At 39.6% G+C, this 12,977-nt stretch overlaps 1 protein-coding gene across 1 annotated transcript; it reads left to right on the forward strand.

Moving 5' to 3' along the window:
- The first annotated feature begins 538 nt into the window (after nt 1-538).
- On the forward strand, nt 539-6,457 carry LOC309477355 (proteinase-activated receptor 1-like). Its single transcript, XM_082140619.1, has 4 exons — nt 539-753; nt 3,889-3,981; nt 4,773-4,844; nt 5,057-6,457. Exons 1-4 carry the CDS (start codon nt 690-692, stop codon nt 6,148-6,150), a joined length of 1,323 nt encoding a protein of 440 aa, XP_081996745.1. The 5' UTR covers nt 539-689; the 3' UTR covers nt 6,151-6,457.
- The last annotated feature ends 6,520 nt before the right edge of the window (nt 6,458-12,977 follow it).

Consider the following 12,977-nt stretch of genomic DNA (forward strand, 5'->3'; position numbering starts at 1 on the left):
TGTTATTCTTTTTCTGAAGTCAATACAAATTTGAATTGACTGCAAGCAGTGTCTCCTGCCTTTGCTCTGGTCATGTCCCCACAATGTATGTGCAATATATGTCCACAATAAAGGATAAAACTTTGTGAATATTACATGTAGGCTAATGCTATTTTGTCTTCATTTATATGTATTCATTAATATATTATAGCCATGGTTGGTCAATGCATATTGCAGTAGGCTATATGCACTTTATCGTGTCGGTTCATTTAAAATAACCTATTCAAAATATACAAATTCAAGAAGTATTGTGGCTACCAAGGCTACAAAAACATATTTCTCTACATTTTATTCGTTACTTTCCCCACATCAATCAAATCGTCATGAAATGTCTTAATGAATCACATTTAAATGAGTCATTTGTGAGGGATGCTGTCATAACTGAACGCGTATCGCGTCACTAATCACATAATCGGGCGTTTACGTTTTAAAACAACTTTGTTGATTAGAAAGGGATCTACTTTTGTCCAGAGTCCAGACAGAGTTGTTGACATCAAAACTTGAATTGGTTCGAACATCCCATCGGCTCTGCTCAACCGGTTCATCCGATGCAGTGAAAGATTCAAATGAATGACTGGATCACAAATCGGACGTCGCAGATCTAGTGTCCAGATTTTGGAGTAAAACGTCTGGAGTTAGAATCAGTCGTCATGGGGATTAAAAGAATCTTGCTTTCAGTTGTAATGGCACACACGTGCACTACCACCATTAACGGTACGTAGGCTTAAAAGTGACTTGTAAAAGTGAAATGTAGCCTAATAGCCAGTGGTGTGACTGAAACCTTGATCTATCATATTGTGTCAGGATATTTTTTTATTGTATCATGAATGTCATACCTTAACCATGGTACTGTGATGGTATGCTTTGTAAAAATACTGTTATCAAAAAATCGTGTAGGCTATTCAAGAATTCAACAGATGTTGAACACATTAGACAGACCAAATAAGGAAATGAGATTAGGTCCTCATAGCTGTACGTTTGGCAATGTCAGTCTAAAACAATGATACCTTGCAGAGTTTCCCTGCCTTTGTTGCCATAGCAGAATGTGCTCCTTTTAACTCCTTTTATGCTAGATATAATTTAGAATGATCATACATGTTTATTAAAATAGTTTAAATATGCTAAAGTATATTAAAGTCAAATGCAATGTGGATGACAAACACAAATCACCAAGTAGCCTAAAACATATATTTTACTATGAATGTGTTCAATACACATTTATAAAGCGGTCTTGCTCAGATTTTGATCTTGATCACAATTAGATTTTTTTTCTTTTATTGGTTAACAAGGCAAAATCAATAATTATATTACAAATATATCTGCAGGTGATTTAGCTGTTAGAAGAACAGAGATTGGTGAGAAAATATGAAATTCAATATGTTATTTCATATTGAAAAATTCAGTGAGAACACTGATATCATTATTAAGCGAGCAAAGCAAACAATATACTTACTGAGGAAGCTTAACTCTTTTGGGGTCTGTAAAATAATTCTATGCACATTTTATTAAGCCTTCATTGAGAGCCTATTCTTTCTTGTGTTGGTTTAATGGACTATCTGTGAAGGACAAAAAGAGCGTGGGCGACATTGTTAAGGTAGGCTATGCTCAAAAATCACTGGTACCCAGTTAAGAGATCTCTGTTCTCTCTGGAAAACACGAGTTGTCCAGAAAGCAGACAGAATATTGTGCCAACCAGATCATGTACTCAGTAATGAATTTGGTCGGCGGTATTATGTGCCAATGCGGAAAACTAACCGCTGCCAACTTATTCATTCCCTCTGCTTATGAACACATAACTACAACAAAACTGGTTCTTGCACTCCGCTGCTCTGTTCCGTCACTGGCAGGTGAATGTGTGTGTGTGTGTGTGTGTGTGTGTGTGTGTGTGTGTGTGTGTGTGTGTGTGTGTGTGTAATGATTGGGTTAAATATGTGTACATGTGTGGATGTTATGGGAGAGAGAGAATCATCTGTATACATTGTTCATTTTATTACCGATCGTTTCGCTGGATAAGAACTATATTTCCTGACTGGGATCGTGCCGAGCCTCTGAAGCTGCATTGAGACTGACATTTGAACCTTCTTTGAAGATTTGAATAGTTGGTTGCCATTGAAGCCCATTAGCCTATATGGAGAAAAATCCCGGAATGTTTTCCTCAAAAACCTTAATTTCTTTTCAACTGAAGAAAGAAAGACATGGACATTTTGTATGACATGGGGAGAGTAAATTATCAGGATTTTTTTTTTTAAAGTGACCTAATCTTTTAAGAGGATAATTACTTGAGTATCCCTCTATTTTTTTATGGTAGGCTACTCCAATTACCATATTAACTTAACATACAATATTAACATGGTAAAAAAAAAAAAAAAAAAAAATGTATATGTTCACAGGTGTGGTTCTACAAAAAGTGTAAACAACAAATTTAATGTGAAATTTGATTCCAAATTCAATGTCTTGTATCAACAAGGATAAATAAAACATTTAAGGGAAACCAAAAAGGAAAATTCTGTCATCATTTAGGGTGCTTTCACACCTGCCTCATTTAGTTCGGTTGAATCGCACTAGAGTTCGTTTTGCCTTGGTGCGGGTCGTTTGGGCAGGTGAGCATGCGGCAATCGCACTCGGGTGCGCACCAAAAGCGGACCCAACAAGTGTACGCTTTCAAACGAACTCTGGAGAGGTTCGTTTGTGGTGAGAACGTGATCCGACCTCGAACAGAACCAACTGCCAAAGAACTGCGCATTTTTGGACTAAAGCAGTTGCCGTAGTCAGCTGTACTGTGCATTATGGGATGAGGAGAAATGTTTTTTGACAGTTTGCACTTTAAGCATTGCAGCTCGCGGACAAACTTGGAGTTGTGAGGAGGTGTGGAGCCTGATAGAAATTATTAACATTATTTTTGAGCCGCATCCTCGCTTCATTCTCAAATATTATTGTTTGTCTAAAGTGGTGTAGACAAACTTTATAATCAAATATGACCAAGGATACAATCAGCCCACGCAGTCGTCTCTCCATAGTAAACAGCGGTGTGTTTTCTGCCAGATTTTCCACCTCTTTATTTACTTCCGCGAGTTCTGTTGGAATTTTCCCGCACGTTAATTCTGACTAAACGAAGTGCAGTTAGGCCAACGAGTGATGTGGATGTTGTCATGTGACTGCATTTTGGTTCGTTTTATCAACTCATAAACTGATTCGGACCAGAGCGATCAGTGTGGTGTGAAAAGGAACCAAAACGCCTGAAAAATGCTACAACGTATCATTTTTCACCCTTGGTCCGGACCAAATGAACCGAACTACAGATGTGAAAGCACCCTAACTCACCTTCATGTTAATGATAACCTATATGCCTGTCTTTCATCTTTGCAACACATAAAGAAGATATTTTGAGAAAGGTCCATACTATGAAAGTCAATGGTAACAAAAACTGTTAGGTTACCAACATTCTTATCGCATTAGTATCGTATCGCAACAGTAGTATCGCATGCTAGTTGCTCTTTTTATGCACGTTAAGTTGTAATGTGTTTTTGTTATGTCATTAGGTTCTTTCTGACATTATGTTTTGCATAAGTGGGCCTTCATTGCATTTAGGGCCAGTTACTGAATCTGTTCCCTCTGCATCATATGGCTGTTTCCTGCGAGCACTGGACTCTTAGCAATCCTTTCTATGTGCCTGCATGTCTGAGAGTTTTTCTTTTCTGTTTTATACCTGTATCTTCATGGCAATGACAGATCAGATTGCTGATAGATGGGCTGCTAATAGTGCTCACAGGAAATTAATTAGCTGGACATCTCTTGCTTTTAGTAGCTTGCGTGCTATCACTGATAGTGTTTTGTCATGTTTGATTACAGAGAGTCATGTAAAAAGCTTTGAAGAGGCTGATGATCCAATAGACTACAAAAACCATTCTGATGGACTTTATGATTGGGAAGATCCCGAAACAAGTGAGTATAACAGCACCGATCTGGGTGAAATCAAACCAGACCTGTACTGTACCTTACTGAAATCTATGACTGTTCACCTGAAAATGAACATTCTTTTAGCATTTACTCACCCTCATTAATATATTTGTAATGAAACCTGAGATGTTCATATCCCTCCTTTGAAAGTCCATGCAACCAAAACAATGGACGATCCAAAAAGGTCATAAAAGGCATTGTAAAAACAATTCAAACAAAAATCCACCCAATCTTGTTTGAGACACGATCACTTTCTATGATGAACAGATTTAATTTAAGCTTTTATTCACTTATAAACAATGATCAACACACTTAAATAATCTGATCATTCTGAATTGCAAGACATTTGTCAGTTATGTCCTGCTGATGTACTGTACAAGTGTTGTTTTAGTATTATTTATATACTATTATATAATTTATTAATATTTAAAATTAGCTTTTATTTTTAGTTTGAGTAATTTTGTTATGTGACATTGCCTTTTTATTAGTTTTAGTTTTTTACATTTCTATTTACTTTAATTTAATTTTTATTTCAGCTTTAGTTTTAGTATATTTACATGAGTGAATATGTGTCTGTGTGTGGAGGTTCTGTGTTTATCTGCACATGTAAGGTAGCATTCATAGCCTACAATATAAATATATCCAAGTTTGGAATTAAATTCCTCCAATACAACAATCTCCATCAAAGCCTTTTCTCAAATATGTCCAGGTTCTCTTATTTATTCTCTGGTGGTATTAAGAGAGCTTTCACTAATGATCATTTGTGTTGATTACAGATTCTGACTGTGGTCCGCCTGCTTCATCTTACTACGAAACCATTAATCTGAGTTCTTCAACAATGCCTACTAGTAATATGCAACACAATCTCAATAACAATTTCTAACTATTTTACATTTTGCAGAATTGGTGTCAATTCGTACAATTCATATTTCACTTGTAAAGTTTTTGTACAATCTCTAACACTCCAGTAATGGTAATGTTTAGTGCTGGATCTCATGCTTGCCTTTCTTCTAATAATTGTATGTTGACCTTCACTCATTGTGTTTTGTGCTGGTTACAGATTCTGGCTGCAGATTTTATCTTGGTGGGTTTTTAGGCCACATCATGCCACAAGTACCACAAAAGGCCAATACATCAGCATATAGTCACAACACTACATTGTACATCTCAAACGAGGCTGTTCTCTTCCTCAAAGGCTTGATGGTCACACGCGTATTGCCCTCGTTCTACATCTTCATCATCCTCATTAGTTTGCCCCTGAACGCTTTGGCCTTGGTGACGTTCACCTGTAGGATTCGAGTGAAGAAACCAGCTGTGATCTACATGTCTAACGTGGCGTGTGTGGACCTGCTCTTCACCCTGCTGCTGCCTCTGAAGATCCACTACCAGCTGAACGCTTCAGATTGGGTGTTCGGTGAGGTGGCGTGTCGTGTGCTCAGTGCTGCTTACTACTGCTACATGTACTGCTCCATACTGCTGATGATGTGCATGAGTGTGGACAGACTGCTGGCTGTGGCGCTTCCCATCGTCTCTCTAACCTGGAGGAGTGCAAGGAAAGCCATGTGTGTATGTGTGCTGGTCTGGCTGCTGGCGCTCGCTGGTACGGTGCCGATTCTCTCAATGACACAAACGGTAGAGATTAGGGATGTGGGCGTCACTTGTCATGACGTGCTGTCTCAAACACAGAATTATGTGTTCCTGTTCTCCATCCTCTCTTGCCTCTACTTCTTCTTGCCACTGGTTGTCACCTTAGTGAGCTACTTTACCATAATATATGTGCTCAGTGCAAAGTCTGAATCTCTAGCAACATCATCATCTTCAGGCCACCGAAGGAGAGCTGTGATTATGGCTATCACTGTGCTGATGGAGTTTGTGGTGTGTTTCGCTCCAACCAATGGCATCCTGTTGTACCACTGTGTTCGTTTAGCTACTGGAGGAGAGGGAGATTCATCATATGTTGTTTACCTGTTGGCTGTGTGTTTTGGGAGCACAAGTGTTTTCCTGGACCCTCTTCTGTACTACTACGGCTCGGCTCAGTGCAGACAGCAGATCAGATCTGTGTTGAAGAGGGAAAAGCCAAACACACCAAGTAACACACAGACAAAATACACAGCTTTCACCAAAACCAGGCTTGCAGTAAAGTGTAACATTTAAAAAAATAAATCAGGAATGTAGTTTTCCTAATTAGCAGTTTCTATATATTATATTATATTATATTATATTATATTATATATTATATTATATATTACAATATATATCCTGTTTATCTGTGGTGGAAGGTCATTCTGCTGTAAAGCAGCTTTAACAGCATTATCCAGCTTAAGCCAGTTCAGTTTTGATTCATTTCAATAACTGTGTAAAGTCTTGTGTAAAGAAAGATCATACAAAGGTTGTCTAGTCATAGATATTTTGATATACTGCTAAGTTTTACTTCCTGATAATAAAAAATGCCAAATATCTAGTCAATGTTTCCTGCATCAATAACACTCATATTATGTTGCTGAATTCTGAAAAAGCATTTAAATAACATGAGGAAAGGCCAGATGATTTGCATAGAAACAAAGAAATACCAACTTAATTTTGTGATCCATTGCTGTGTGAAATAGTGAGTAGTCCATTTAAAGGTTTTTAAAAAAAAATGTATTTCATTGCATGCAATCCACTGACATTATGTGAAACAGAAGTTTGCTTGTGTTGGGAGGACATTAATCATTTCTGTTCTATTAACAGAAACAGTGCAGGATATTGCTAGTTTCAAAGCATGCTTTGATGAGCTTGGTTTGAGGATGGGTGGCTGAGCATATTGTAAAAACACTCAAACAATTATAAGGACAGAGTCATTTTCTATGTTTGTTAATTCTCTACGTTTATTAATGGTAATTGTGATGTCCTAACATTAATGCACCACTAGATGGCACTCAAGCTTTTTGAGTTGGATATATGTGAAGAGAAGAAGAGTTGCTCATTGAAATGGGAGAAATGCCCTTATGGTTAAGACGCATTTAGTCTTGCGTAGCCAGACCTTCAGACTGACGGCAGAAGGTCTGGACTCTATCTGAGCTTTTCTTGGCCAAGGACCCCCCAAGAGGACGTTTGACTGACATGTAACCCAACCAATCACAGTTCGTTTTGTTCCGCATCATGTTTAGGGGCGTGGCAATATAATGTCGATGTCCCTACAATAACAGACCGGTGTGCATCTAATAAATTATTCATTCATGAACGTTGTGCAAGTTTACTGCAACAATGGAGCCGCGAACTTCACATACTTTTTGAAAATCCAGCGTTTAATTGATCCTGGCAAGCGCTATTGTCTCAGTTGTAAACACAACGGCTTTCTTCTTCCACGAGGGGTTTTGGCATCACGGCATTTGTTTCCAGGCGGGCCGATAAAGAATGCGACACACACGTCTCCCGGACATCCTGTAGAATTCAACCAATCAGATCGTGACTTCGAAACTCCTGAAGTGTTTCCAGAAAAGTGTGCCATATGCATCAGACGTTCAGCCAACGGTCCGTGGGCGTGACGTCTGAGGCTGAGACTAAGACGCATTAAGCTAGGGTTACAGTACTGGGTAAAACTTAGTGGGTGTAATCATACCTTCCCAGCAAGGTGTCTGTTGCAAGAGGTTGCTGGAGATAATAGATACAATAATTTTTTTGTCATAATAAATAAGTGGGCAGGGAAGATGAGCATGGATCAGGGAGGTATTGTAGAACACACAAATTGGTTACCTATGCCCTATTGGGTGCTGCCTGAAATGTGTGTTGAGTTTGGTTTTCTTCAGGAAAAAATAATTGTGAGGTGGCACCAAAAATAGAGGAATATCTTAATTCAATCAGTGAGAGTACTATGATTATTTTTACAGATGGATCTAGAGATCTAGTTAGTGGGAAAGCTGGATTTGGGGTATATGTGGAACAGTTAGGGTTGGAAATTGGTCAACGTATTTCTAATGGAAGTTCTGTTCTTACTGCTGAGTTAATGGCAATTTTATGGGCTCTATGGTGGATTGAGGAAGTAAAACCTAGAGAAGTCATTATTTGCTCTGATTCTGCAGCTGCTCTAGAAAATTTAAAAGTAGGAAAATCTAAAGCTCGTCCTGACATTGTATATGACATCTTGAATGTGTTTTTTAGAATTAGGTTTGATTGTAATATCAGTTTTTGCTGGGTTCCCGGGCATGCTGGGGTGAGGGGGAATGTGCGGGTGGATAAAATAGCAAAGGAGAGCTTAGGAAGAGAAGTAGATGTCCATGTATTATTAGGGAGGGTGGAACTGAGGGAACAAATTAAAGAGGGTTTAATAAATGAATGGCAGAGAGGGTGGGAAAAGGAAATTAGGGGTAGACACTACTTTTCCATACAACCTAAAGTTAGGAAAAGACGTTCATTTAACATTTTGTCACGTAGGGTTGCTGTTGCTGTTACGTATTTTGTGGACTGAGGTTGGGGCACTGTGGGTTAAATTATTCTGTGTGCATTGTAGGAAAGCATGTTTCTGGCTTGTGTGAATGTGGGAGTCTTGAGACAGTAGGGCATGTTTTCCTAGAATGCAGAAAGTATAGGGCAGAAAGAAATATATTCTTTATTAAACTGACAGGACTTGGAGTTAAGGCTTTTTCTCTTTTATCTTTGTTTGTTCACAGTGATGAGCATAAACTGATCTCCAAGGCAGTTCTTCAGTTCTTGCATGATACAGGATTGTATGTAAGAATTTAAGTCAAACTTTGACCTGTGGAGGGCAGTAATACGCTCAGCAGCGTCTACACTGCCGGAATCCTATAAGAAGAAGAAGAGAAGAAGAGTGAGAGAGAATGCTGAGCATGTGCGTGCATGTTATCCTGCTTGTTCAAAATAGTTATTAAAATTTCCTAAGAGGAATATGCTTTTTTGTGCATATCCCTGTATTTTCCCGAGGATGACATCAGTAAGTGCTACGTTACCGAGTTTTTTTAATTATTTTTTTGCCTTGTCCCGGTGAGCCCGCTATTCATGGGTTTCATCCATAGACAGTATATAAACTGGACACAGCGGTTTCTTGAATAGGTTTCAACGGAGAAAAGTTAAGCAAATTAGAAGCACTCATTTCCTGATTGCCGAGCGAACTGCGCAGACTCAAACTGAGCTTGACGACGTGGATGTGACGTGAGCAGCCTGTCTGACAGTTGTAAGTCTTCTAGGAGCTGTGCCAAGAGAAATCTGAATCATTCCCTTCCGAAACTTGCAGAGACGGAGAGCGTGAGTAGGAGCTGTCCATGAGCTAGGAGCAGGAGCAACTTTATGACTCTCTATGGGCTTCTCCCTTGACTTTATCGGACTTTATGCCTCCACGTCCCCCCGATTGACTGCGAGCTTCTCCTCCTGTCTCTACGGTAATTTCCAGAGAGTCGCGTGGTTATGACGCAATCGTTAGCCTGTTTTTACAAAAACTGCTTCTACGTGGCCATAACGTAAGATACAAGGTAATGGAGCATTTTATACATTGTCGTGTTTCTTTAGAAATAAATAATGGACAAATGGAGTCTTTAAACGCCTCAGATGTAAAGTCATTCGCTGTCAAAGTGACGCCAAAATGAATGGGAGTCAATGGGATGCTAACAGCAGGTGAAGGCTTGTTAGCCAATGGCGGCCGCCGGGGGTGGTACGGAAATCGAGAGCTCGATTACCCCCCTGGTTTCATCCGGTCCCTTTCCGCAGGTGTATAAAATCAAGCACCTAGATTATGAATGCAGACTGCATTGTGCTTGATTAATACACCTGTGGAAAGGGACCGGATGAAATCCATGAATACCACTAACATGGCTGAAGATGTTTCAGCACTATATTTTATTCATCAATGCAACTTGAGATTCCTGGCCAGAAGCCAGAAAAAGAGCTTTGCTTCTTTACTGCCTCGAAACTGAAGGTCAGAGACTGTTTTATACATTGCCCGATTGCCCAATACTGGTGACGATCTTGCAGATACTGTTAAAGCTTTGGAAGAACACTTCATTCCAAAAAGAAATGTGGTCATGGAAAGACATGCCTTCAGGAAACAGCAGTACAGAGGACGGATGAAACGGAAGTGCAATATATTGCTGCAATGAGAGATTTGACTACTACTTGTGAATTTGCTGATAATTTGGATGCTATGCTGCGTGAACAGCTAGCTGAAAACATTGCTAACCCTTGCATTCGCAAAAGATTATTAGTGGAATCTAAATTGACACTGGAGACTGCAATTACAATTGCCAAACAGCTAGAGGCTGCTGATGCCCAGGCAAAATCAATGGCTACAAGCAATTCTGCTCCAGTACAAGCTGTACATGCCACTCTTACGACCGGATGACAGCATCCAATGGCCTAATTCAAAGCACGTACCTCATCAGAATCCTCTGCTTCTGCTCCGTCAGCTCGGACATGCTTCTGCTGTGGCTCCACTGGACGTCTTGCAAACGCACAGAACTACCCTGCTACATCTGCAAAAAGTAAGAATTGCAATAAGACTGGATATTTTGCACTAGTCTGCCGCTCTGCTCCTACTCATTCAGCGCATTCAAGTAAATGACCAGAGGTCTGTATTCTCTACATGAAACTGACCGTTTGATGTGTGATGTGACCATAAATGCTACACCTGCTGTAGACCTGTGTCTCCTCAACTCACAGTGGACTCTGGTTCATCAGTGTCCATCCTGTCTAAATAATCGTATGAGCAGCATTTTCGCACTGTGCCGTTACAAGCTCCTACTGCCCATTTAGTTGCTTATTAACAACAAGAGCCAATTTTAGTACAAAATATGGCACAGGCAGGGACCTGATTAAGGGACTCCAGTTTCGATTTGATGGACACACTGTTCTGCCGCCTCCACAATCTGCTTCAGTTTGTGCTCTCTCCACTCATTTTACACACAAGGTTAACATTTCTGACACTGTGAGAGATACTGTTTCCGCAGGAACTGGATCGACACTTGCATGCAGATGTAATTGAAAAGATTGGCTGTCTGATTGTTGTGGTCCAAAAGAAAAAGGGGGCTGCGAGGCACCCAACAAGGCAGTTAAAGTGGACAGCTAACCATTGCCACACATGGAGAAGATGATGACATTACTGCAAGGTGCAACTGTTTTTAGACTGGGAAAGTGCATATCATCAGGTACCTCTTCATGAAGTCAGCCGATACCTTTCTGCTTTCATTACACAAGGGCCTCTTCATGTTCTGCAGGGTACCTTATGGCTTAGCATCTGCTCCATCTGCATTTCAAAAGATGGTTGTCATTCTAAAAGGACTCCAGAATGTTACAAATGATCTATGTCATCATCGTGTGGGGATGCTCACTACAGGAGCATGATCAAGCATTCATCACAACCAGATGAAATCTCTAAATTATCCAAGTTGACAGAGTGTGTTAAAGATATAAAATATTGGATGACCTGTCATTTTCTTCTATTAAATTCAGATAAGACTGAGGTATTACCAAAATCAGAATATCTTAGAATATAATCATTTGCATTATAGAAGGATGTACTGTAACTTTATCCTCTCAGTTATTATATTAGACAGCAACTTGTCTTACGGAAATCACATTTCTGTTACAAAAACAGCCTTCTTTATACCTCAGAAACATAAGCTCCAGAACATACTATCTGTTTCTGATGCAGAAAAGCTAGTTCAAGCATTCATGACCTCTAAACTAGATTACTGTAATGAATTACTGCATCCTCAATAAACAAGCTACAATTAGTCCTCAATAAACAAGCTACAATTAGTCCAGAATGAAGCTGCTAGAGTTCTTACTAGGTCAAGAAAAACACAAATTTTATCATCTCTACACTGGTTACCTAAGTTCTGTATCAATTACAAAGTTTTGCTACTGACCTATAAGGCCCTAAACTGTGTATTTAACTGATCTTCTATAGCCCTACAATCCATCACATTCTTTAAGATCACAAAACTCTGGGCTTCTGATAGTACCTAGAATATCCAAGTCTACTAAAGGAGGGAGAGCGTTTTCACATTTGACACCTAAACTCTGGAATAGCCTTTTTGATAATGTTCAGGGCTCAGACTCACTAGTTTAATTCTAGATTAAAGACAGATCTCTTTAGCCAAACATAATGTATCTCATAACCTTATACTCCAGTCATATCAGATCAAATGCACATAATTGTCTTTGTTTAATGTTATGAACAGCAGCTACGCTAATTATATTCCATTGGCTTTTCTGTTTTATCTCGGGATGCCCATCCTGAGGTAACTAGAGAGGCCGTCAGCTCCAGTTTTACAGTTAACAAACATTTATTCATTAATTCAATGCCTTAAGTTAATACATTGTTTACATTAATACATTATTAGCTAACTGTGTGATTTGTATATGTACATTTCTGAAATAAATAACTTGGGCACAAGTCACCTCTGATAACAGATGACTCTAAATTGTAATGTAGACATCAGTGATGCGCGGGTCAATGTATAAACAACCCGGACCCGACCGACGTTTTCAACTAACCCGCCCGCAACTCGGACCGCAAAAAAAAAGAAAGAAAATATTGTACCCGACCCGCTTCCTGACCCGCATTTTTTAAAAGTAGGCTAGTAAATGCATAGCAAGAAATACACATGACAAAGCCAGCACTTTGGTCATTATCTTTCATTATTTCGGCAACTTTGCTCTTTCTGTTTGTGTATTTGCGGAGCTTCCACTCCCCAGTCTTCACCTTTTCTCTTGCCGCCTCCATCTCTACCTGCAGACTGAGCTCGTGCGTCATCTTCGCGCCAGTTATTCAGCCAATAAAGTGTAGGCCTATGTATTTCATAGAAAATTGCATGTGAGCGGAGTGGAGCGGGAGCAAGCGGGCGGATCTTAGACAGAACGCAGAGCGGCATTTTTAAAAGGATGGAGCGTCGCCCTATTTCCCGCTCCAATTTCGCTCCGCGCACACCAAGATTCTGAAGCATGCTCAGTCAAGCCTGACTCATGTTGATGACTGCAAGATGGATTCT

The sequence above is a fragment of the Leuciscus leuciscus genome (assembly GCF_965113295.1).
Source record: "Leuciscus leuciscus genome assembly, chromosome: 16".
NCBI lineage: Eukaryota > Metazoa > Chordata > Actinopteri > Cypriniformes > Leuciscidae > Leuciscus > Leuciscus leuciscus.